This window comes from Chiloscyllium plagiosum, chromosome 25 (assembly GCF_004010195.1).
Source record: "Chiloscyllium plagiosum isolate BGI_BamShark_2017 chromosome 25, ASM401019v2, whole genome shotgun sequence".
Lineage (NCBI taxonomy): Eukaryota > Metazoa > Chordata > Chondrichthyes > Orectolobiformes > Hemiscylliidae > Chiloscyllium > Chiloscyllium plagiosum.
The window spans coordinates 48000368-48027756 of NC_057734.1; the positions used below are offsets into that span (position 1 = coordinate 48000368).

General features: G+C 40.4%; 1 protein-coding gene across 5 annotated transcripts in view; it reads left to right on the forward strand.

Moving 5' to 3' along the window:
* Positions 1–23631, forward strand: part of eif4enif1 (eukaryotic translation initiation factor 4E nuclear import factor 1) — a 54830-nt gene extending 31199 nt beyond the window's left edge. Inside the window, exons 8-19 of one of the 5 annotated variants that reach the window (XM_043716125.1) lie at positions 2–140; positions 5514–5702; positions 6286–6518; positions 9188–9362; positions 10935–11020; positions 11769–11914; positions 12713–12803; positions 13652–13778; positions 15177–15527; positions 18775–18960; positions 19894–19939; positions 20696–21179. In XM_043716125.1, the coding sequence (XP_043572060.1) occupies positions 2–140; positions 5514–5702; positions 6286–6518; positions 9188–9362; positions 10935–11020; positions 11769–11914; positions 12713–12803; positions 13652–13778; positions 15177–15527; positions 18775–18960; positions 19894–19939; positions 20696–20759 (1833 nt within the window). In that variant the 3' untranslated portion in view covers positions 20760–21179. Of the gene's footprint in view, position 1; positions 141–5513; positions 5703–6285; positions 6519–9187; positions 9363–10934; positions 11021–11768; positions 11915–12712; positions 12804–13651; positions 13779–15176; positions 15528–18774; positions 18961–19893; positions 19940–20695; positions 21180–22253 lie in introns of those variants that run through there. The other 4 variants (XM_043716124.1, XM_043716121.1, XM_043716123.1 and 1 more) reach the window with 4 other exon arrangements.
* The last annotated feature ends 3758 nt before the right edge of the window (positions 23632–27389 follow it).

Genomic DNA, 27389 nt, shown 5'->3' on the forward strand with positions numbered 1-27389 from the left:
GATGATAGAAGAGGTGCTGGGTGAAGGATCAGTATCATCCAGCCGTTTCAGCCAGTGGTTCTCGAGTAACTTGAGTCGACCAGGTAGCCGATCCAGTAGTTTACGATCCACCCCACATGAAGAACTTGAAAGACTTGCTGGTAAGACTATTTTTAATGTAGACAAACGTGGGTTAGCTTGTTTCTTCAACTCCTTTGTCAGAGTGTGCTTGGAAAAATTTAAAACTAATACATCAACTAGCGCAGCTTTTTAGGATCCTAAGATGAAATCCATCATGACCCAAACAATAAATGGTTTGCAGGTCCAACAATTCAGTCTAAAGTGGTATGAGTAAAATATGGAGTCTTCCCATTTTCTGAATTATAGTTACTCCTGGGATGTAACTTGTATCCTCTACAGTAAACACCAATGCAAAACATTACTCATTCAGTTCGTCTGCTATTATTTGGTCTGACCTTCTAAAAGAAATGTTCACTCTCTTGCAGCACAGAGGCTACTTTTTTGAAGTAACTTCTATTCCATATGTAACTGAAAGTCAACCACTATTATCACCTTGCCTTTCTGACAAGCTTTTTTTTTAATGCCCCACTCAGTTAGTGTTAGGGGGTCCTGTGCACTAATCCCACACATGATTTCTCACCTTTGTCATTCTGACTGTTTCCTCCATCGTGGTTTCCTAAACTTGGGTCATCCATTCTCTTCCCACCTTTCTCCTAACTTGTGATTTCTAAGCTTCCTGTAACTCTTAAATCCATGTCCTAATGTCTTCCTGCAATCGGTCTCTATTGGCTATTAGATTGTACTTAACCACTTTTTTTTTTGCTATTTGCGCACTTGTTTTGAAAGCCACATCTGCTTAGGAACAGAACCTTAGTTTTATTATTTGACTTTTGTCTTTTGGTTGGCTCTTAAATTCATAATGTTCATCTTTCTTTTGTTCTCTGCAAATAAGTCATTAATACAGTGTCATTCTCCTTCCTACTGTCCCTTACCATGAATTCATGAATATGCTCCTCTCTCATGTGGTGTTCTGTGTCCTGGTCAGTTAGTTTGGCTGCCCTGCAGCCTTGGTACTCGTCCAGATAAGCTAAAAACGTTTGTCCAGCATGTGCTGAGGCTCCTGCCCACTGGATCCCCTAAACCAACTTCATTCAGTTTCCAATCCAGATGAAGTCCGAACTGAGATTGTTTTTGAATTTCAAATACTTGCTCAAGATGGTGGTTCTGAACCAACTTGGAACTTTCCACTTGGTCATTGCTTGTGACATTTCCTGTCATTTATGGGTTTTAAATAACTAATTGTATTCAACTTTACATAAAGATAATGTTTTGTTACCCTTGCTAACTGGCTGTGCAGTTTTTTGATTTGCAGGAATATGAAATAACTTATTTTAGTTTCTAATTAACCAGCTCCTTCTCCTGTAGAGGATGAATTTATTCCTCCAAGGTTTAAATGGTTTAGAATATTTTACTTCACTCCCTGAATCACTTAACTCTGACACTAATGTCTCACTAAGTTGGCTAGTTTTGTATGCTGTCTGGATAAAAGCCCAAATGAGAATCCAGTTTCAGCTGAATTTAAAGCTATTTCACTTGAAAATGCTGTCTAAGACTGGCCACTGTACAATTTAATCAGTATATTTCAGTTTAATGTCAGTTTTGTACAAACAAAATTAGACTTGTCCAAAAGTTCTGCAGTCAGTCCTTGCATCCTCCATTTGCCATCCCCAGCTGCCCTTGAAGGGTTGTGAGCTTCCTCCTTGAAGCATTGTGGTTCAAACCATACTCGTTAGAGGCAAGCTGTAGATACTTGATCCAATAATCCAATGTCCAGTTGTAAAGGTGAACTGAAATTGGTTATGAAATAGCAGTAAGTAGAAGAATTTGATCTCCAGGAAGCAATATGGTGTCTAGAAAGATGAGTGGTAAACTTTAAGGGGCTGTATCTTTGCATTATCGTGAATGAAAGGGTCTAGCAAGGCTAAGGAATTTGAAGAGAATTTCTACGGTCGTGAGTAAATACTAATTGAGTAGTTATCTAATCTTTGGACCTGATGGCTGCCATTCTAGGTTCTGAGAAATAGGTAGAAATATTGAATAACCATTCATATTGCTGAATCTCCCTAAATTGCTCTTGAGAAAGGATCTCCTCAATAGTTGGGGACAGAACTTTACTGGGTGTGATTGGCACAGAATCAGATGGATCTGACTTGAAGGAGCTTGATGTGGTAACCATTGAGATGTTTCCATGAATGGGAATGAATTTTGAAATCTAAGTGCTTACCAAATAAGGGGACCATCTTTTTTTTTAAAAAAAAATCACAGCAGAATATTTCCTCCAGAGGATACTGAATTTCTGGACTTCTCAACCCAGGAGTTGTGGAGGCTAGGTTACAAAACTTTAGAAATGTTTTGAAATACAGGTCATTGTGTTGCTGTCATGCAATTGACAAATTGTGGATGCTATTTCTACAAGCAACCTTTAAAATGCGTTGACTGTAATCTGATTTATAGTGCCAACAGTTTAAGAGCTGTTTATAAACTGATTTTTCTATAAAATACGGAGTTGTACAAGAATGCAGCCATTGCATTATGGAAGAACTGAGTGAGTTGGGGGGCTATTCTGTGCTGTTATGAAAGGACTTCACACCTGGTGCAGGTCAACCATGATCTTATTGAATAGCTGAGCAAGCGTGAGTGGCCAAATGGCATTCCCCTACTTTGTGCTTGTTCCTTGTCTGGAACCACATGTAGGTCTGTATGTTACGGACCATGCCCTTGAGCAATTGAAATGTTGAATCTGCCCACTGCAGCCTGATTAGAACATGAGCCTTAATTCCTCACTTCAATTCCTTTACTTAATGAAATTTGTGTTGTGAATTTTTACTTTCTGCAAATCAAAAATCTCTTAAATCTTCTGGTTCATTGGATCCCTTAAAAACTCTGTTCTGTAAATCAATTACATTGTACAACAGTGGACCTGAATCAAAAGGATTTTGGTTGTTAGTCAGTTATCTCCTGCTCCAAACATTTTTGTAGAGTAGACCTGAACATCTTGAACTGCTTCATCAACCTTCCCTCCGTCATAGGATCAGGAAGTTGGGATATCTACTGACAATTGCTCAGTATTCAATACCATTTCTGACAAATCAGATACTGAATCAGTCTTTCACCATATTGGCAGGATTTGGCTGCATCCAGGCTTGGGCTGATGATGATTGGCAAGTGATTTTCAGACTACACATGCCAGGCAACTACCACCAAGAGAACTTAAACACTCTATCTTATGATGTTTTAATGCCATTACCATCACTGAATTTCTCTTCTCTTCTCTCCCCCCCCCAAAAAAATGGTCTTGCACCCATCATAAATACTGTGGCAGCAAGAGCAGGATGGGTGCTGAATAACTCCAGATGTGTCCCCAAAACCTGCCCTTTATCTGTAAGGCACAAGTCTGATATGTGATGAAATGTTCTGCACTTGCTTGATGTATGCAACATTAATAATAACCGTGACCATCCTGGAAAAAGCAATCTGCTTGATTTGTGCCCATCCATCACCTTTTTAGATGTTATGTCAATCTACCAGTGCACAGTGGGCTAATGTATCACTATCAAGTGCAGTACCACAGCTTGCCAGTTCTTCACCACCTACCAAGCCAATGAACTTCATCAAGAAAGACGAGGGCAGCAAATACATGGCAGCACAGCCTGCAAGTGTCCCTGCTAAGTCTGAGAATTCTGACTTGAAATTATCAGTTCCTTCAGTATCGTTGAGTCAAATCCTGGACTTCATTCCGACGCAAGGACTACAGTTCAAGAAAGTAGCAGCAGCAGTAATGAGCACTATCCTCTGCCTACTAAGGATGGTGCAACTAATGTTGGCATTGCTATTCTATACAAATAAAAGAACAAGCTCTATCAAATGCCACTTAAACAGCTTGGTTTCTGTCCTTGGAGCAGACAATGCCAATGACCTTCAGGTAAATTTTGCACTCCGTCCTGTACTTGAGCTTTATTCTCATTTTGAGGGCTGGAGTTGAAAATCTCTAATGTACAGTCAAGTAAAGAGGAATTGAGTCAAATGTAATGGGGGGTAAAAACCAACACCTGGAGACTGGCATATCCATTAAAAGGGTGTAGATTCTGGTTGAAAAGTGGCTGCATTGATAATGGATAAATTGGTTATCTTCCATAGTCTCCAGATTCTGGTAAGGTTCCAAATACCAATTCTGTTCACATAAGAAACTCAGTCAGTTAGCCTAAATGTGAGTTTAAAGGAAATGGTGAATTTTCTCAAGGAGATATAAAAGGACCTTCAGAAAATATAATTGAGTCATTGGCCTTTGTTTGAGGGAAATGATTCCACAGCTTTATTAGAGCTGTATATAAAGTGGAACCAATAGAGATGGTCTCTGGGAATTTCCAAAATGTCTTTAATAAAGTGCAGTAATTTCCTTGTACTAAAAGATCAAGGTTCAGTGCCAGAGTAATAATTGCATAGTTTGGATAATTAATAGAAAATAGATTTTGGATAAACAATGTTGACCAAATCCAACCACTCAATGCCAGATATCAGTGCTGGGGCATCAACTCTTGTTCATCATGACTTTGAAAAGACAGGTTGTGTTGGAGCTGAAGTTTCTGATGTGAAGCTGGTTAGGAAATAAAGTCCAGGATAAATTCAAGTTAGCATTCAGCCCTTATTGCATGAAAATGGAATTTGCAAGTATAGTCTCTCCAATTGTAAGGAGTATTGGAATGAAATGATCTTCCTGAAACAGATCCCAAGGGGGCGAGGCAAGTTGAATGCCGAGACTCCCTATCCCTCCACCACCACTACTACCCACCACCTTAACAGGTGAAACAATTTAAAAATGAGGCCTCCCATTTAGATTAGTGAAAAGAAATTTATTTCAAGAGGCTTGTTGCTGTTTCACATGCTCTTCCACAACACAGTGAAGCTTGTTCAAGGCTCAATCAAAAAATTTTGGTTTAAATGAACATCAATTTACATAACTTTTTAACCAGGACTTTCCATCCAGTTAGGTATTTCTGAAATGTTGCTTCCCATGACTAGGTAATTGGCACTAAAGTTATAGAACCTCTAGTCCTGCAGTGTTGATGTGATATAATTGGCATAGGCATGACTGACTTTGGTCACCAATGTGTAGGTTAAAACTGAGTGGATTAAGTACATTGGAGGCTTATGTACCTGGCTGCACCCAAGAAAATGGCATTTTGCTTACATAAACTATTGCTTGCAACTACATAAAATGGAAGAGAAGAGCTTCGTAGATCTGCCTTCAGTCCTGCCCTCTCCCTTGACCCACACTAGCAGCATTGTCACCAGCATTTGCAATCATTGATCCTTGAATTTCTAATTAGCTTCATGGCTGATTGCATACATATCCAAAATGTAATTTGTCACATTGTTTGCATTCTGACTAGGTCTTGATAGCTGAACCTTTTATCATTGCAAAGAACCTTAAGCTTTATTTTTGCTTTGGACAGGTCTGGAACAGAGGATCCCAACACCTGTTTCACAACTTGGTAACTACTTTGCTCCTATTCAATCAAGAGAAGATAACAAGGATGTTAATAAAAAGGTTGATATTCTAGAGATTCTACGAAAAGCGAATGTGGATGTGAAACCACTGCTGTCCAATCTCTCTGCCAATAAGGAGAAGCTGAAGGAGAGTTGTATGTATCTATTTTTATCTTTGAGTCAGAACATCACTTTAAAGTCTGAAATGATCCAGTTTCTTTTCTGTTGTTTTGAATGTGTTTCCAACCACATCTTCCAAAACATACTTTCTAAGCTGGCTTGTTGGATTTCTTCATGGCATCCTAAAAGACTTTTTTTTAAAATCCTGAGTCTTAATTTGGCTGATTTTTTTTTTGCCAAGACAGCACTTCAGTGGTTATGTGATCATGCTGAACCTGTGCTTTTCAAATCTTTTTATGAAATGTGGGGCTGCTTTCTGTGAATCTTGAATTCCAAACTTCCAGTTGTTAGCATGACAAAGCAAATGTTCACTTAACTGTTTGACTCAGTCAAAAGCTTCTGTATCTGAACTTGTGATGTAAATATCAGTTGTCTATTGTGAAAGTTGCAGCTTGGACTAATACCATGTGAAATACATGAACATGTCAGTTTGCACATTTTAAATTTGAAAATGCATGGTTCCTTGTATCACTTGTATCTCTATTTCTAACTCCCCAAGCATTGATTTTGTCAGTGCTTTAAACAATCAGTTTTCTGAAACTGTCATCTGCTTTACAGCACAGACTGGAGTGGTGTTGTCTGTGGAAGAAGTGGAGGCAGGTCTGAAGGGTCTCAAAGTGGAACCAGAAAGGAAACTTGCCACTCCATTTATGGTTGAACATCTGGAACAGACTTTGACCTCCTCTTCAGGTTCCAAGCCAGCTCAAAGAGATATGGACATGACTGCTTTCAATAAATTGGTTAACACTATGAAGGCAAGTGGAACTCTGCCTTCACAACCAAAACCTCCTGTAAGTAGATGGTTGACTGCAAATTTTCATTTTGACTTTTTATTTTTAATGTCGTGGCTTGACCATTTCATCATAGTGATGGGCATAATAGGTAATAGTCATTACAAGAATTGAGCAGAGTCTCATGGTTGAGATTTTGTGAACATGCAGCCTCAATCGTTTTGGGCCATCAGTTAGCTTTATTCAACACTCTGGCATCCTCTAGTAAAGCATACGAAAGACTTGATTTTCTTTATTTGCAGCCTTTGGTTATTCAATATTTGAGCAGCTATTATGTCTGGTCGCGTCAACTTGTGCACAAAAGGCTTCAAAACTTAGTTGAATTGCAAGCTTGATTGACCATGTAATGTGGAGACTTCCACAAAGTTCTCCCTTTGGCCTAGATGAGAGTTTATTTATTGAAGTTGTTTTTGAGCATGTAGTTCAAAATAGTGTCTTTTTGAAATGACAGTGTAGTTACAAACTCGAGAGCAACTGTTAAGCTTCTCACCTTGTACATGCGGGTGTTCTTTCTGCAGTTCACAGACCTCCAGTGGATTTCATTGCTAACTTGTCACTTTGACCTAATTCCATATATATTTTTAAATTTAGCAGTCTGGATACCATAACTTCATGTAGCATGTATTGAAGGACCCAAAATTGGTATTTGAAGTGCAGATGTTGACAATCTGGTTGTAGCTGAGGTTAATTGACAATAGTGCCACTTTTTTTTTAATTTTGCACTTCAGTACTAATTTGCTTTGACTTGCTCATGGCATTTGTTTCAGCAACCCTCAGCACAACTTGTTTGACTCTGGGGTGGGCATTTTGATACAGTCCTTGCTGCTTGTTTTAGTCTGCTTTCCAGGCCGAATCTCATTTCTTCACTGGCTCAGGTTTCCTTATACCTCTTATCCTGGTCCTTCACCCTCGTTCTTTCTGCTTTACCATACCTTGTCAGGCTGTTGTGTAGAAAAACTTCATCTTGCTGAAGTGCTCAACTCCATATCTTTTTGATCTGTTTTTACATCTTAGCTGGCTTAGTAAACAGTTTCCATTGTAAGCCATATTAACATCCCACTATCCCTACTATCTTTTCACCTGGTCAACCATTGTAGGCCCTGTAGCACTTCTCTGGCTTGGTACCAACACTTGAATGACAGCCTACCATGAAATGTCGTAATCATACAGCATGAAAACAGATCCTCAGTCCAACTAGTCCATGATGAACATAATGTCAAACTAAACTAGTCCCACCTGCCTGCTTCTGGCCAGTATCCCTCCAAATCTTTTTCAATTCATGTACTTATCCTTTTTTAAAAATTAATCTAATTAGATTTTTGAATCTTTAGTTACACATTTTGGCTTTGTCTGTCTGCAGCAGGACTGCTTGACCACTATCCTATGTTTTATCTGAATACTCTTTGAGAAATTTCTGGTTTAGCATTGGGGGTAGCTTGGTTGAAATTACCCATGGTGATGGGGCCATTCAGTTTAGTGAGGCCGTGTCAGCTCCCTGCAAGTACATTGACCAGTCCCACCATTTCCCTACTGCCTCTTCCTCCGTTTTAAGTTGTTGTGGAGTATATATGCACATTTGACTGTTTATGGGGCATGTTTCCAATGCCTTCTAGTTCTTGCACTTTTTTTGTCTAAAGTGTGATACGCAAGCAAAGTCATCTTGCAGCTTTTGTGGGAGAAGTTTACATTCTGGTGCAGCTCTGACTTTTAGTTCTTGCTGATTTTTTGCTAGGCTATTTCTCACCAAGGCAGTGGGAGAAGTGCAGCAATTTTACTTGAGATATATACTGTCAGCTATATCATATACAGCTGAGATCAATGCACAACTTTAAAGGCACTCAATTAGAGGTGACTTAAATTTTTTATGTTCAACATAGTGCACAAATATAGGAATATTTGATTGAGCTTTTACAGCTTTGTTCTGTAATTTTGGATCATCAGTCTTTGTTCTCTTTTTGGCTACCATGCATTTTAGATGTGTTGTGAAGCAGTTTGTCCCAGGTTTACCATGTGATCCTTGCATCCAGCAGGCATTCAATCCAAATTTGTTTATACTTAAAACCCAGGCAACTGAACTGGAAGGTGTTGTGCTTTACCTCTTGCATGTTCCACTTGTGTTGAAGTCAATGAGCAACACCTTTTCTATCTGATCAGCAAGTTGTTAATTGTAATAAAGGTATTTTCAGTTAAGTGTGAAAGTAATAGGGAAATAAAATAGCTTAGTACTAGAATGTCATCCAAACAATTTAGCCACTACTTTTTTAAATGCTGAAGTATGACAAAAGGGGAGTAGACCTCGGATCATGCAGTTTTGGATATGGCTAGCTTCTAAATTACAAATAATCCCCACTGGTATCACTTGCTAGTTCTGAATTTGTTTTATCAGCAGTTGCTCTCCATTTGTAAGTAACTTGGTATTTGAATCTCAACTTGTTCCACATTTTAATTACTGCTTACAGTGCTGAATTTGTACTACACAGTTCTGAAGTCATTCACCATTGCCTAAGTTCACATGAGCTTGAGATAGTGTTTATCAGGAAGCAAATATGACCTTCCACTTTGTTCTGCAAGTCATCTGTCTTTCTGTTGGAAATGGTCTGTGGCCCATTCTTCCTCTGGTTAGGCTTTGTGCTCATGTGCTTGGATCAAATTTTGAAATTTTTATACAGGAGATTCTACCACCCCATGTAATGGGGCCTCCATCACCAGATATTTTAGGTGACCTGCTTGGCAACCAGAATCATTCGACATCAACGTCACTAAATCAGCGAGGCCATTCCTCTCCAATACCAACATTCCAGCAACCATCCCCATCAGAATTCTTCAGGGTCAAGTCACCAGTTGGTGAGTGCAGAGCCTCCACTCCAAATTCTGATTTTTTGCAATATCTTGTTAAATATTTCCAAGAGTAATATAAATACTGTCTGTAACAGTCGAGTATTAAAGTCAATTGAGAATTTGAATAGAATTATGAAATATTTAAATGAAGCCAAAATTACCTAAAGTTTAAAAGTAGGTAAGGGATGTTTAAATATGAAAATAACACCTATAGCCAAAGTTGATTTGTGGGGCTTGTGTTGCTAAAGTGAAGGGTTTTAAACCAAGTCAGATTCAGCAAGTTGATTTCTATTGCAGTCGATACTTAGCTGTACAGTGAACTTGAGGCTTTCCTCACTCGACAGTTACAGTACCTACTAATTGCTTGGACCTGTGGCAAAACAACTGTTAATTTCTGTGTATCAGTGTGGATAAATCTCCACCAAGTTAGCTTTTTTAATTCAGCTACTTAAGTCTCTAGTGTTGAAACAATAATTTCAACTTTATTGCATTTAGCAATCAAAATAAGACCCCTCAAGTAAGCAAGCTAAGCTGTTCAGTTCAACCTGGCTATTGCCTGATTTAATAGTGGGATTTGGCTTCTTCCCTGAAACAACATCAGAAGCTCACATTCGTGCTTTTTCATGAGCCAACCATTTCAAGAGTGGTGGGAGCAGGGGGAGTTGATGTCTGCCATTGCTGTCTCTGAACATGCAACCCCAACTGGGGTTCTCACCCTGACTTAAGGAAATCTTGTCTTAAGTATTGGCTCCACTTAGACTGGCAATATGACAATATTTAACTACCCACTAATGCAAAAGGTATTCCTTCATTCAACCATCCCACTGCCAAGCATGCAAAAAAAAAGCTCTATAGAGGGTCAGATTTGTTGACTGACAAGTAGCATTAGGAAAGCATTATTCACTTCCAGCTGAACCACCATTTTGTAGTTTCTGGTGGTAAGGAATTTTAGATATTTGACTAGGATAACTTGTTTTCCTTGGACCATTGATTTTACAACTTAACTTCAGTTGGGGCTTTAAACCAATAGCTTAATTTTGAGTGGATTTGTTTTCATTCCTGTGCTGCAATAAGCTTCTATTCAAATGTGTTTTTTTTAAACCAGCATTGATGTTACCTAGCAGCTTCGTGAACTTTCTAAAAGTTTGTCCTTCAAATTCAACATGCCTTCCCTTTTTTTTTTTGCCTTAAAATATTTCTTTGAAACAATCAGCTTTATTCAGCTGTTTGATACCCTCAATTTACTTTGCATCAGCTAATAAATCTTTTTGCGAGATCAAATCCACTGAATTGTTTTACAGAAGTTTGCTGATTGAAACTTCCATTAGAAGTATTACATGAAATTGCCCAAAAAAGATGCATGACAGTAAACTGGAAGGGCTGACTAATAATGTCATTTCTCATTTCATCTTTGATCAAGGTCCTTTTTTTTTTCTCTCCATTGAAAATATTTTCAGACTAGTAGCCATTTGAGACCTAACTACTTTTTTTTTTCTCTCTTGTTGTGAATCTAATAGGTCAGAAATGTGTGTGTATGTATATATTGTCCTTCCAACTTTTTTCCTTTTTCTTTTGCAGGTTATGCTCCAAATGCTCCCCACCTCCGTGATCACTTCCAAGGATTACCTTTGCCCAAAAACATTTCACCTATTCCAGCTCCACAGGTACTTGGAATTTGAATTCCATCTGATTTTGGTAATAATTTGCTTTATTCCCTCTGAAGAAACTGATCACTTCAAAATGGTAACATAACATTTAATGTCGGGGTCTTTGAGTTTAAGAGCCGCGAGGTTTTCCTACAGCTCTACAGGCCCCTGGTGAGACCACGCTTGGAATATTGTGTCCTGTTCTGGGGTGTCCTACTTCTAGGAAAGATGGAGGCTTTGGAGAGGGTACAAAGAAGGCTTACCAGGATGCTGCTTGGACTGTTTTGGTCTCTATTCCTTTTTTAAACTTATTCTATACTGATGAATGTTTGAATTTCTAGGTTTGCTCTTGAATTTTTAATCTTGTTTCGGAGACCAAATGTCAAATTAATACAGCAGGCAACTGAGCCTCACTAGCTAGGAGGTGACTCCGATCCGATCCTGTTTACAAACTTTTTAAACCCCTTTTTTGATCAGATCAAATTTATGCTGCCAATTCTCTCAAGATCAAATATTGATTCTACATCCATCAAATGCTATAATTGATTTTCAAATTTTGCATTTTGAGTTGAGACCACCTTGGCATTTTTTTTTTTGAAGTTTGCAAATTTTAGAACTGTGCGTCTGTAATTTACAAATGTACCTTTTGGTCATTGTAACCAGTCAAATATTGAACTCTTCCATTTTTAAATCGTCGAGTGTTCCAGCTTTTGGCATTCAGTGCTTGCCATGAACTTTAAAACTGAACTAGCTTTTATACTCCTAGGCTGTTAGTCCATCCCAACTGGATATGCGACAAGGTGCCATGGAAGGCCTTCCCTTTGCACAAGATTTGCACATGCCAGGTGGAGATGTTTACCAACCTGGATATGGGAAGATGCATCATGATCACAGGGATGGCTATAGGGTCAGGTATGGAATTCCAAAGTAACACCTGTCTGTTATCATGGGTAAAGTAATAGATTAATTGCTATTCTCCAACTAATAAAGGGTTATTTGAGGGTTGATGTTTGAGTCAGTATTGTTTGTCATACCACACCAGTTTCATGGAGCTTAAATTTGCAATTGCTTTTAAATATTGCTCAAAAGAGACCACTTATAGCATTACTTGCTAGCTGTTTGAAACCAATGTAGTCTGCAAAAGGTGACTAGTTCCTTTCACGATGTTGATCTAAGTGTTACTGCCTTTAATAGCAATTGTATTACAGAAGCTTTTACATATGGAAGTATAAACTAGGAGCATCTTGAGACCATTTGGTCCTTTTTTTAAAAGCTTCTGCTCATCTGTAAGATGGCACAGTGGTTAGCACTGCTGCCTCACCGTGCCAGAGATCCGGGTTCAATTCCCACCTCAGGCGACTGTGTGGAGTTTGCACGTTCTCCCCATGTCTGCATGGGTTTCCTCCCACAATCCAAAACAAATGTACAGGTTAGGTGAATTGGCCATGCTAAATTGCCCATAGTGTTAGGTATAGGGGAATGGGTTTGTGGGTTACGCTTTGGTGGGTTGGCGTGGACTTGTTGGGCCGAAGGGCCTGCTTCCACACTAAGTAATCTAATCTTACACTATTCATTTTGAGCTGCCTTTTGAGAGCAAGATAAATGCCTGTTGTCAGAGTGTTTGATTTAGTTGTCTCTAGGCTAGAGTACAGCAACACTTTCAGCATCTAGTTTTGGGTCATTGTGTAATTGCATGTATCCTGGTTTTAGGCAGCAACGAATTAGTAGATCACCTGGGCCAGCCAGTCAACACCGACTCAATGCAGCATCACCATCGCAAGTTTCCTCATTTACAAACATGGTAAGAATTTATTCAGGACCTTTTTTGGATGCATTTGTAGACTGGATGAAAAGTTATTTCTAATTGGATTGAACATGAAGGATCATTGACGCAAGGTTACACAATCTCAAGCCCCTGGGTAAAAATGACCAAAGTAGATGTGGAATTAGGACTAATATTCATTTTGCATGTTCCGTTAAATTAGCACCAAATCAAATGATCTGTAGCTGTGCCCTACAAGTGATCTATGTTTGTGGCTTGTGACTACATAAGTTCATTAGATCAAGGACCCAGATGTGCTGTGAAAGCTTGTTGCCAAGGGTCATGTTGGGTGCTTCTATCTCTCCCCTGCCAAAATATGTTGTGCAGGACAACATCTAAGGCAAGCAGAGAAGGCCTGAAGTTAGTCTGTTAATGAACCGACACACAAGATTTTTGCAAAACATTTCTACCCTCTCCTCTGACTTAGTCTGGCAAAACCCCCAAAGGATGGCAAATCAGTTGGTGTGGCAGTGTCTGAGGTGACCAGTTGGCACAAATTGCCACAAGCTGCTACAATGGTTAATCTATCCTTTTCCCGTGTATACCCACTCCATGATCCTTAGTGGTATTGACAGGTTGGACTAGGAAACTACCTGTCTTGGAGACTGTAGATCCAGAGTTTATACCTTTTTTTTTCTTCAAACAAATGTCACCTTTTCTAGTAACAGTTGAACAGTTTTGAGGTAGATTCTTTTTTGATCAAATGAGGTAAAATGTTATCAGGATAGCTGGGAATGCAGGGTTGAATAGCCTCCTAATGATTATAGCCATGTAATTTTATTTCTACAGATTTTTCATTCTTTTTTTTTTTCTCCTTCCCAAATAAGCTTTCTCCATCGTTCACCCCTACCTCAGTAATTCGGAAGATGTTTGAAAGCAAAGACAAGAGCAAAGATGGAAAAGAGAATCGTCCTGTGAAAGACTGTACAGAGGATGGGCACCTTCTGATAGAAGGTATTAGATGGTCTTAACGCATTAGCTTTTATTACTAGTCATTCATCCTGTCCCTCAGTTGGGGCAGACCAGCTAATGTAGACTCCAGGAGGATTCTTTCCTCATAGGTTTAGGTGAAGGATATAGCCAGTTACCAATCTCAGTTCTGTACAGAGCCAGCACTATCTGTTTGGCCATCTCATAGCTGTCATTTACTAGTGCAGTGGTCCAGCTTCTAAAATATACAACTGATTTACTTCAATTCGTGTTTGCTATCTCAAACATGCTTAAGTCTAAATTTAAAATCCACCAGTTGTGATGGGATTTGCAAGTGTCTGTGAAGCATTAGTCTGGGTCTCCTTGATTACCGTTTGATGTTACCACTGTTCCTTCATTTGGTATCATTGGCAAATGTTGAAATGTTCTAATATTCCTAGCCTACACATTTAAGAAACATTGCCTGCCAATTGCTACAAATTATTTCGTAACCTTGTTGCCATTTTTAATTGATTTTGACACTAAATCTCCTGGTCCATTTGGCTTGTTTTAAGGGACAATCAGACCATGTAGAAACCAGAGTAAAAATGAACCTTTTTTCGGCCCATTTGAGTCTGCTCCACTATTCAATAAACTTGTAGCTAAACTGAACCTTAAATACTAATTCCCTGCCTCTTCCCCAGCACTTTGATTCCTTTTTTATTGCTTACAAATCTGTCTCAATCTCGAACCTTTTGACCTGGACAACAGGTATCACTTTTACTTCCACTTTCTAAGACTTGATAAAGTTCAACTGAGTGAATAAAAGATTTACCTAGCAATGTCTTATAAATTCATTTGACCTCCTAACTTTCACCAGGATAAGCTTTCAGATTAATTGGCTAGCCTGTTACCAGAAATGTCCATTTCCTTTATTTTTTTTCAAGAGGGTGACATGTTTTTGCTGCCCTTCTTGCATTTCTCTAATAACTGATGAAAAATAGACTGTGGCAAGCCATCCTCCTAGCTTCACTCATACTTCCTCCGTAAGAACTGGTGAATCAAGATATCCAGACCACTGATTTATTTGTTCTCAGCAGAGCTGCTTCTGGAATCATCCTTCTGTTATCTCAACTTCTACCAACTGTTTTGGCAAACTCCTCTCCCATCAAAGTACTGAAGCTTCCACCTGATTCCCCTAATGGCCCTTAATCTAACTTTTTTTTTTTCTGTACTGATTTTATGCTGGCCTGCAGAAGATGCAGTCAATCCTCGGGCTTCACACCATTTTGTGTGTACAAAATTTCCACATACTCTTGCAAACCTCTCTTCTTCTTCTCCCCCCCCCCCCCCCATAAACGCCAAACGGTAGATCAGTTCTTGATGGAGCATAATTTTGAGCATTGTGGGCCTAATGTTTTAATACTGCACTGGCTCCTGCAGATCATCTGTCTCCTGGCTCTCCATTGGAAAACACGGACAGAGGGACATCCCCTATTGGAGGAACCAGATCGACTTATCACAGATCAGCTTGTACAACTCCCCAATTAAACCAGATGCGTTTTACCAAAGACCAAGACTACAGACCTAGATCCACAGGAAGGAAAACTCCTCCTACTAGAGCTTCTCCAGTTCCTGGATCCCCTTTCCCGCGACCTATTTGTCCTGTGCCCATTATGTCACATGTTCCACTTGTGCGCCAGTCTCCTCCTCACTTACCACCAAGTGTAGTTCAGAGGATGCTGGCACAAGGAGTGTCACCACAACAGTTACATCCAGCACTTCTACATACAGGTGAGTGAGCAATTCAGTATCTTAATCTTGGACTAGAATTAGGGACATGTAATCCTATTTTCTAAACTTGAGTTCAATGAGAGGATCCACCATTGACCAGGACACCAGAGATGAGAAAAAACTGTACTCTTGAAGTTTTCACTCACTGCATAAAGCAAGAGTTGGGCGCATGTCTTATACAAACTTTAGAATCCATCTCTTTAAAACTGTGCAATTTCTGCTTTTGTTTGATTCCCAACATTCACTGTTCCTTTTTTTAATCTAGAATTTTTATCAATCCTAATTTGCCGGGCTCATTCGACTGTTTTGAGGCCAATTCAGTCATTCACTGCTGTTGGTTGGAGGTTTGTGCATGTCAATTTTGAGTTAGTTTTTAATGGTCTGTTTCATGGTTGCCATTATGGAGACTGGCTATCATTCACCTTTTTTCAGTTGGTTTGAATTCCACCAGCTGCCCCATAGCCCAGTATTCTCAAAGGACTAAGTTGGGCTTCCTGAACTGCTAGTCAGTTAGTGATTAAGTATTGTGTGGAGCAACAGTAAAGATTGCATCTGGGGTTGAAGGGCAGGCTGGCTGGCAGGCACGCTACCACTTTAAGCAAGTGCATTGCAGGCTATCCTGCCAGGTACAAGCCATTCAGTGAGTGTAGTTTTGGAAACCATCAGGGTTTCTTAGAGATTTAGTGAGCCATGAATTTAAAAGGTAGCTGATGGGTGCATTTCTTTTTGGTGACTGTTTTGAAAGTTTGTGGATTTTCAGGCAGCTGACAACGAAGACTTGTTTGGTTAACACTTGAGGTTCATGGGGTAGAAGAATCTGTCCAAATGTATTATGACAAGTGAGTCACTTTTTTTTGTGGGCCTCAATGTGTATTTTTACACTATAATTTTAGTGTTGGACAAGGAAGCGGTGAGTATGATCTGGACTACCTGAAGCTATAAGGATGTGCAAATAAGTGGAAGATAAAATTAGTAACTTTTTTTACAGCAGAAGGGGGAGGGGTAACTTGATTTGATGACCATGGTAAAGTGTCCAGGACCAATCTCTTTGAAAGTGGTAGGACAGTTGGTGATGAAGCATAAGTGATCTTGAGTGAGTGTAAAAGCAGGAAGCTGTGCTGAACCTTTTTAAGGTGAAAGTGAGTACTGCAGATGCTGGAGATTAGAGTGTGGTGTTGGAAAAGCACAGCAGGTGTCAGGCAGCATCTGAGGAGGAAGAAAATTTGATGTTTCTGGCAAAGGCCCTTCATCAGGAACGAGAGTGCCTGAAACATCGATTTAACCTTTTCTAGCTCTGGCACAGTTTTAATTGTGTCCAGTGCTGTTCACCACACTTCACTTTAAGAATGTAAGTATCCTTGAGGGTGCAGAGGAAACTTACTAATTTCACAGATGTGGGGTTTTGGTGCAAGTTAATTGGAAAAGCTGAGGTGGCTTTCCTTGAAGTGGAGGATTTTATGAACATTGCCATATTAAAATAGTAATTAAGATCTGTTCCTATTGGTTTGAAACTTGAACACATTTGAAATTCTGTAGAGAGACTGAAATGAAGGAAAAGCTAGAGTTCAAGCAGTGTAGCAATGACTTGGAGCTATTTCCTTAACGAAGGTGGAATCAAATTTTCCAAAGGAAATTGCCTTGAAGCACCAATTAACTAGTATGTGAATGACCAAAATTCAGGCCACAAGATTAAGAGGCAGTAGCATTGACTTGACTGCTTTGAAGAGTTGGTGTAGACTCAATGCGCTGAATGACCTTGTTGTTAAAGATGGTTCTTGCAGTCACAATTTCTGACTTCCAAACTACAAGATACAGTTATTGTGGCCCCAATTGTATAAGGAGAGGAGGGTTGATATTGAGTTTTGGCTTTAGGCTGTGCTCATTTCAAGACCCTAAAGGAAGGAATTAAATTTCAGCAAAAGACATGGGTGCAGCTCATCAAACTTGAAACCAGCTGAGTCAGTAAGAGCCATTGTGAGCAGAGCACTAAATGTTTGTATAATTTTGTGCGTGAGAGATCGTGCCCATCTCAAATTTCAAGTGCTGTAATTAGTGATGAAACCGGCTGTCTGACAGCTCCCAGTTCTTTTTGAGGCACCTAACTGATACAGGCTGGACAGTCAGTTTTGATCTCCATTTTCCAAAACTTTTAACTTGCATAAAAGTTCAAAAAAGTACGGAGGTATGGCATTGAGGGGGAGTTGGAGGTTTGGATTAGGAATTGGCTGGCTGGAAGAAGACAGAGGGTAGTAGTTGATGGCAAAGGTTCATCTTGGAGTGCAGTTACTAGCGGTGTTCCGCAAGGATCTGTTTTGGGACCATTTGCTGTTTGTCATTTTTATAAATGACCTGGAGGAGGGGCTAGAAGGTTGGGTGAGCAAGTTTGCGGATGATACGAAAGTCGGTGGAGTTGTAGACAGTGAGGAAGGATGTCAGGTTACAGCGGGATATAGATAAGTTGCAGAGCTGGGCAGAAAGGTGGCAAATGGAGTTCAATGTAGGTAAGTGTGAGGGTGATTCACTTTGGTAAGAGTAACAAAAAGATGGGGTACTGGTCTAATGGTCGGATACTTGGTAGTGTGGATGAGCAGAGGGATCTTGGTGTCCATGTACACAGATCTCCGAAAGTTGCCACCCAGGTAAATAGTGCGGTGAAGAAGGCATAAGCCTTGTATGAGGAAAGGCTGAGGCACTTGGGGTTGTTTTCATTGGAGAAAAGAAGGTTTAGGGGTGACTTGATAGAGGTGTATAAGATGATTAGGGGTTTAGATAGGGTTGACCATGAGAACCTTTTTCCACGTATGGAGTCAGCTATTTACGAGGGGGCATAGCTTTAAATTAAGGGGTGGTAGGTATAGGACAGATGTTAGGGGTAGGTTCTTTACTCAGCGAGTCGTGAGTTCATGGAATGCCCTGCCAGTAGCAGTGGTGGACTCTCCCTCTTTATGGGCATTTAAGCGGGCATTGGATAGGTATATGGAGGATAGTGGGTTAGTATAGGTTAGGTGGGCTTGGATCGGCGCAACATCGAGGGCCAAAGGGCCTGTACTGCGCTGTATTCTTCTATGTTCTATAAATCAAGATAGAGATCAACTCTTCACCCTAAATGCCAGTATGTAACTATCTAAATGCAGCTTGTTGCTGTTTATTTTTACAAGAGATCTCCAGTAAACCCTCCAGACTATACTCAATGTAACTCTACTAGTGACTGAAACTTTTTAAACTATTTCTTCTCCATCTTCCCCAGCAGGTATGTTTCCATCAGGCATGGATCTGTCACATTTGCAAAGCCTCCCTCCAACCCTGCTTGGGCAGACATTCTACCCTCTTCCAACAAGTGGTCTTCCTCTTCTAAATCCTCGTGCTACACTCTCCACGACACAAATTCAGGCTTCTGCAACACCTTTACAGCACCTGGCCATGATCAGACAAGGTAATGAGTATTTCACATTTACCTTGAGGCTTCAAACCTCCTGGATATGCACTTTTTTTGCAAATTTTTTTAATTGAAACAAACTTTTGAGAGTTTCCCTCTTGGCCATGTTTGAGTTTTGTCTCTAGAATGGCTTTTGTTTCCATTCTGGGACCTCTGGTAGGTGGTTTGGCAGGATTAAGATATTTGTAGTAATAGGAATGCAATGGTACTCCTTTGGACTGCAGAGGAGGATTGGTGGGGAGGGTGAAGAAATTGACAATTGATTTTCATATTCAGTAGCAATCAAAATGAGTTGAGCTGTATACACGGTCACTTCTCCAGGCTGGTGCATTCCTTTGGGGTGTCAGCAGTTGTCTGTGGCACTGGCCATTTCCCAAGTAATAAATTATCTGCTCAGTCAGCATTTAGCTATTAAAAGCCATGGTTCATTTGAACCAGCAACTGTCATCCTGCAGCATCAGGAGTCAGTAATTCAAAGCTGTTGAGCAAATACAGACAGCACCTTCTGGACTTCATTGACTCCAGTGTGCTGTCAAGGCATTACTACCTTCTGAATACAATGAATGGAAAATCGGTTTAATAACTGCTTCTGGCTTTTAAAACTCAGTAATCCCATTTAAGTATAGTTACAGGTGAGTCTTAAGTGTATGAAGGTTAGAATTTACTGCTAATTTTTTGCCCTTGAATTAGTTTCTTGCTAATGCAATCACTTGGTTTTAAGGACATTTAATGTAAAACACTTCATATCCTTAATTTTTTCTGGTGCTGAATTTGCTGACATTACTGTTGCATACAAGACATTGCTTTTGAATTGACACCAGACCCAAAATCATGCCAGAGAAGGCATGATGCAATGTTGAACTTTGAGCAATTTTCTTGAGGGTGAGTGCTGCTTTGCCACTGATCATTGGATGATGTTTCCCCTTCCAGCCAGAAGTGATCTGAGGCTGTGGCTGGAGGTATTGAGACAGGACAGGTAAGGCTCTGGAGTGATTTTTTTTTCTGAAAATAAGAATTGGACTCTTAAATGAATCTCAAGCTCCCTGTCTCAAGTAGGTATATTGGGTGACTGAAATCAGGCAGAGTATGAACAACTTTGGACCTCCAATTTAAGCAAGGTAGAAGATGGTCCAGTTTATCACTAAGAAATATCTCTTCTCAAGAACACTGACCATGAGTTTCCGTACTGAAGTTGGCCTCTGTTTCTACATCTAATATACAGCTATGCAAAGGAAACCCCCTTGCATTCCAATCAACCACCTACTGCAAAAGAATTAGAATGGGTGTTCAAAAATCTTGGGATCCATTTCCCCAATGAAATTCCAGACCTACGACCAAAAGGTTGCTGTACAAATCAAGTGGGTTTCTTTTGGGACATGGGCATAATTGATTTTGTTCATCCCTCGTTGCCCCCAGCTGAGTGGCTTACTAGGTCATTTCAGAAGGTGTTGAATAAACCAGTAAGGCCCAGACCAGTTAAGGAAATCGGACTTTCTTCCTGGAAGAAAGTAACTAACTAACTTGGTTGGATTTTACTATAATCAGTGGATGTTGACAGCATTTGTGATAGGTCAGTGGGACATGTATGGGATCACAAGTTCATTTTGAGTTCAAACAAGATTTAAATCAAAGGATATTTTGGTCAAGATAGTCCATTCCATTGTTCTCATTTACCCACTAAAACTGGTTTGTGACAGGAACTGAACTGATCAGATTTTTTCCTTATTCCTAGGAGTTGGGTGTCGCTGGTAAGGCTAATACTTAGCTATTTCCAATTGCCCTCAATGGCTTGTTAGTACTTGAATTGTCAATTCAAATCATTTTTTTTTATTGCGCTGTTTTCTTCCACTGACATTTCAGTGGAAGAAAACGCAGCTCAAGTTTAAAAAAAACTGATTTTTGAATTTTAAAAATTTGTCTAACTTTTTTTCTTTCTTTTGTCTGTCTCTCTTTTTTTCACCCCCCAATCTCCCAAAAAAACAAAAACAACTCTTCCCAGTTCTGAAATTCCAGACCTACGACCAAAAGGTTGCTGTACAAATCTAGTGATGCATCGTGAACCATTCAAGCTGTCTCTGTAGAACAGCAATCCACCTGTGTCAAACTTTCTAATCAACTGTTCAAATATTACTACAGATTGAGCTATAGGGTGCAGCTGAATAGGCTGAGGCTGTTTTCCCTGGAATGTCAGAGGCTGAGGGATTTAAAGGTTTATAAAATCATGAGGGGCATGGATAGGGTGAATAGCCAAGTCTCTTTGCAGGGGTGGGAGAGTCCAGAACTAGAAGGCATAGGTTTAGGGTGAGATGGTAGAGATATAAAAGGGGCCCTAAAAGGCAGAGGGTGGTGCATGTGTAGAATGGGCTGCCAGAGGAAGTGGTGGAGGTTGGTACAATTACAATATTTAAAAGGCATGTGGATGGGTATATGAACAGGAAGGATTTAGAGGGATATGGGACTAGAGTAATTTTAGGATAGCTGGTTGGCATGGACACGTTAGACTGAAGGGTCTGTTTCCATGCTCTACATCTCTTCGACTGTTTTGAGAGGAGATGGATCTTGGACTTGAACCTGGGCTTCCTGACTCTTGGATTGCTGGAGTCATCATTGGGTTTGGAAAGATCCTTTGCAAAGCAATAGACAACAGCTGTCAAGACTAACTGAAGTTTAAATTAAAATAAATGCCAGCAGGTGTGAATTTGATTTCTTGGTATGCTCCTTTCAATGATCCCCTCACCTTGGATGTGGTGGGAGGATAACTTTGGGTGTTTACCACCATGGTACAAGCCTTCCAAGAGAAATGGGCTCTGGGGCTTGGGAGTGAAAAGCATCAGTGACATTCAATTTTTAATGTTAAATTTCCTTTGCAATGCTAAGTGTCACTTTTTCCCTCCTGCAATTCCTCCAGTACCATCAGGGGTATCTCACTTATGTTTTTTTTTTACAAAAACGTGAAGTCAGTCAATCTCTTGTCTGAAAAATCGGGTGATAGTAATTTGAAGTCACTTTCTCACCCCACTTAATTTGCTGAGTTGCCACTTGACCACTTTGTCCCTGTACTCCTAAAGTATGTAATGTCTAAAGTGTTAAGCCATTATACAAGAGGTATAATGGCTTAACACTTCATACACCACCTCATGCAGTATATCTCTGCTATAAAAGTTAAATACTTCAGTACCTGCATATGAATGTCTGGGGATGTAGTTCGCTTGTGAAATGATCCCATTTCTAGGATGTTATTGAACTAGTACTTATGAAACTTAAAATCTCTTCTGTTTTTTTCACTTCAGTGCTGCAATCTCCCAGTGCAGGTGGCCAAGGCCCTGGAGCCCACCTGCATCTGAACCAACAGACTTCCACCCTGAGACCTCTGCATCATAGAAGTGGATCTCCAGTTAATCTTTCCAAGTGGTTTGGCAATGATGTACTTCAGCAACCATTACCATCTATGCCAAGCAAAGTAATAAGTGTAGATGAACTTGAGCTCCATCAATAGTATGCCATGTAACACATTTGGTGCAACAGTTTTATGAAGGTACCTGCAGGTGTCCAAGTATGAGGGTGTCCTTGAAGTTTTTGTTTTTGTTGCCCCAGTGTTCTTCTTGGTCCCTATTTTGACTTCCTAACTGACCATAGGAACATGACTACTTAAACACTGCCACCTGGGGTTATAACTCAACTGTGCCAGTGAAACATGGCAGCAAGTTCTTTGGGGCAATTGCCTGCATTACACCTCTTTTAAGAGAACCCAGTGAGCACTTCACTTTCCAGTGAAAATGCAACCAAAAAGGGTTTTGGGGGATTTTACAAACCATATAAGTCACCATAAAAATTGTATAGACCCTTGTGTACAGAAACTTGTGTAAAATAACACTGCTTACATCTGTACATAAGCATCTGCAGTGGCTGACTTTGTATATAAATGCTGCTGGAAGGACAAATGCAATGACACTTGTGTTCCAGTTTTGAAATATATTTTGTAAGTTTTTTTCTTTTTGCAGCATGAAAGATTGTGTGGGAATTTTAATTTCCAATGCACTACGTGGTTCCTAAAGTCTGTTGGTAGTGACCAGTAGGTAGGAACTAAGCAGGTGTCACTGTACCTGGGAGTGTTTGTATATACTAATTCCTTTTAATACTGGAAGCAGGAAAAGGCAAAGAGACTATGTATTTTTTTTGTTTTGGTGTGAGAAACTAGGTGAGACCAGCGATTAAACCTAAATCTGGGCTGGGAACTTCTTTGTTTCAGTGTGAAGCTTTCCCAACTCTACCCACGTGATCCTAATGCCCACAAAAGGGACAGTGTTGGGTCGTTGCAGTTACCACCTTTTTTCTTTGAGGGCCCTGGAATCTGACAGTTGCTTGCCAGTAGAGGGTGCTAGACCCCACAGCACCAGTATGGACACTGTTGCCTCTCTTGTGCTCATTTACTGAAATACCTTTATTTTGTGTGCCTTTGTTCTGTGGCTGGTATGCTTTCATTTTTGTCCCATGGTATCCCCTTGCCCTTCCTATCCAATTTGATGTAGAACCCTTTCATCACACTGAAGAACATTTGCTTTGTACTCTTCAGAAAGAAGACCTGTGACTTTTCTGGAATTTACTGTTTTAGGGAAGGGAAAGCACAAATTGATTTACAAATGAAGAAAATAAAATTTCACCTCTCCATGTTTTTGTCTTAATCTTTAAATTGATGCATGCCAGAAATTCTGCACTAAACTCAGAATTAAACTTATTGGGATTGTATTATAGACCCCCTAATAGTCAGAGGGAACTTGAAAAACAAATTTATAAGGGGATCTCAACTATCTGTAAGAATAATATGGTGGTTATGGTAGGAGATTTTAACTTTCCAGACTTGGACTGCCATAGTGTTAAAGGTTTAGATGGAGAGGAATTTCTTAAGTGTGTACAAGACAATTTTCTGATCCAGTCTGTGGATGTACCTACTAGAGAAGGTGCATAACTTGACCTACTCTTGGGAAATAAGGCAGGGCAGGTGACTGACGTGTCACTAGGGGAGCACTTTGGGGCCAGAGACCATAATTCTATCAGTTTTAAAATAGTGATGGAAAAGGACAGACCAGATCTAAAAGCTGAATTTCTAAATTGGAGAAAGGTTAATTTTGACTGTATTAGGCAAGAACTTTCAAGCTGATTGGGGGCAGATGTTCGCAGGTAAAGGGACGGGTGGAAAATGGGAAGCCTTCAGAAATGAGATCTGTCCAGAGACAGTATATTCCTGTCAGGGTGAAAGGAAAGGCTGGTAGGTATAGGAATGCTGAACGAGTGGAGAACTTTAGTTTGGTTAAGAAAAAGAAGGAAGCATCTGTCTGTACCTGACATGATAGTGAATCCTTAAGTATACTCCTACTGCCTTTGTACTCTAAGAGGGAAATCAGTAAGGCCAAAAGGGGACGTGAGAACTTTTTGGCAAATAGAATTAAGGAGAATCCATAGGGTTTTTACAAATACATTAGGGACAAAAGGGTAACTAGGGAGAGAATAGGGGCCCCTCAAAGATCAGCAAGATGGCCTTTGTGTGGAGCCACAGGATGAGGGAGATACTAAATTAGTATTTTGCATCTGTATTTATTGTGGATAAGGACATGGAAGATATAGAATGTAGGGAAATAGATGGTGACATCTTGCAAAATGTCCAGATTACAGAAGAGAGCGCTGCATGTCTTAATGCATAAGTGGATAAATCCCCAGGACCTGATCAGGTGTACCCAAGAACTCTGGGAAGCTAGGGAAATGATTGCTGGGCTTCTTGCTGAGATTTGTCATCAGTACTCGCATGAGGTGCCACAAGACTGCAGGTTGGCTAATGTAGTGCCACTGTTTAAGAAAGGTGGTAAGGACAAGCCAGGGAACTATAGACTGGTGAGTCTGACGGTGGTGGGCAAGTTGTCGGAGGGAATCCTGAGGGACAGGATGTACATGTATTTGGAAAGGCAAGGACTGATGAGGAATAGTCAACATGGCTTTGTGCATGGGAAATCATGTCTCAAACTTGATTTATTGAAGTAATAAAGGGGATTGATGAGGGCAGAGTGGTAGATGTAATCTATATGGACTTCAGTAAGGCATTCAACAAGGTTCCCCATGGGAGACTGGTTAGCAAGGTTAGATCTCATGGAATACAGGGAGAACTAGCTATTTGGATACAGAACTGGCTCAAAAGGTAGAAGACAGAGGGTGGTGGTGGTGGAGGGTTGTTTTTCAGACTGGAGGCCTGTGACCAGTGGAGTGCCACAAGGATCGGTGCTGGGCCCTCTACTTTTCATTTATGTAAATGATTTAGATGCAAGCATAAGGGGTCTCGTTAGTAAGTTTACAGATGACGACAAAATTGGAGGTGAAATCGACAGCGAAGAAGGTTATCTCCATACAACTGGATCTTGATCAGATGAGCCAATGGGCTGAGAAGTGGCAGATCGAGTTTAATTCAGATAAATGTGAGGTGATGCATTTTAAGAAAGCAAATCTTAGCAGGATGTATACACTCCTTTTTAATGGTAAGGTCCTAGGGACTGTTGCTGAACAAAGAGACCTTGGGAGTGCAGGTTCATAGCTCCTTGAAAGTGGAGTTGCATGTAAATAGGATAGTGAAGGTGTTTGGCATGTTTTCCTTTATTGGTCAGAGTATTGAGTATAGGAATTGGGAGGTCATGTAGCGGTACAGGACATTTTGGTTAGGCCACTGTTGAATATTGTGTGCAATTCTGATCTCCTTGCTATTACCAAGATGACGTAAAACTTGAAAGGGTTCAGAAAAGATTTACAAGGATTAGATTACTCAGTGTGGAAACAGGCCCTTTGGCCCAACAAGTCCACACCGACCATTCCCCTACATTTACCCCTTCACCTAATACTATGGGTAATTTAGCTCCAATCCCCCAACCCTGTGCTATGTGAGGGGCTGAACACGCTGGGGCTGATTTCCCTGGAGCTTCAAAGGCAGAGGGGTGACCTTATCGAGGTTTACCAAATTGAGGGACATGGATAGGATAAATAGACAGTCTTTTTCCTGGAGTGGGGGAGTCCAGATCTCGAGGGGATAGGTTTAGGGGGAGGGGAATGATTTTTTAAAAAAAAAAGACCCAAGGGGCAACTCACAGGGTGGTATGTGTATGGAATGAGCTGCCAGAGGAAGTGGTGGAGGCTAGTACAATGGCAAAATTTAAAAGGCATCAGGATGGATATATGAATAGGGAGGGATATGGGCTGGATGCTGGTAGGTGGGACTAGATTGGGTTGGATGAGTTGGACTGAAGGGTCTGTTTCTGTGCTGTGCATCTGATTCTAGGACTCTAAATTCCAAAACACGGATCACTGAAGCAGTTGTTACCAGTTTTACAGGTACCATTTTGATCGTGAGCACAACTCCACAACCTTTGCTCATGGAGAGGGATAGGAGAGGATGGTATGGGAAAGTATTTAATTGGGAGAGGGCAAGTACTGGGGTTCTTAAATTGAACAGATGTTCTCTGGGAAATGCACAACAGAAATGTGGGGGTTGTTAAGGGAGCACATACTGATGGTGCTGGACTGGTTTGAATCACTGAGGTAAGGAAGGGATATTAGGATGATGGAACCATGGAACAAGGAATCTGGAGCATCTAGTCAAGAGGAAGAAGGAAGCTTGCTTGAGGAGGAAAGGATCTGATGGGCCTTTAGAGAGTTGCAAAGCAGACAAAGGAACTGAAGAATGGACTGAGGAGAGCTAGAAGGCATGAAAAAGCTTTAGTGGGTAGGATTAAGGAAAATCCGTTACACTCTGGTCCTACCCTCTTGTTCTTCACAAATCTGGGATAGTGGAGGGAACTTGCGCTTGGAGGTGGAGGTAGAGGAGGTCCTTGGTGAATACTTTGCTTCAGTATTACTACTGGGAGGGACCTTGACATTTGTGAGGACATCCCAGATGGGAATGACCCAAAGTTGATACAGGAAGTGAGCAGAGATTGCTGCACCTTCGGTGCTCATCTTTGTGTCATCTCCATTGTAGTACCAGATGATTTGGAGAGTGACAAATTTTATTCCCTTGCTCAAAAAAGGAAATGAGAATCCTGAGAATTAGACCAGTCGGTCTTATGTCTGCGGTGGGCAAATTTATTGGGGATGATTCTGACCCAAGATTTATTACTTGGGAAACTATAGTCTTGATTAGAGATACAAAGCCATGCTGACTGAAGGGCAGGTCATGCCACAAGCCTTATTGAATTCTTTTGAGGATGTGACATGCACATTGAAGGTCAAGCAGTGGATGTGGTGTACATCAACTTTAGCAAGGTGCTTGATAAAGTTCCTCATGGTAGGTTCACTCAGCAAGGAGGCATGGGATACAGTAAAATTAAGCTATCTGAATACAGAATTGGCTGGCTCATATTCAGCCTGGAGCTTGGTGACCAGTGGCGTTTGTC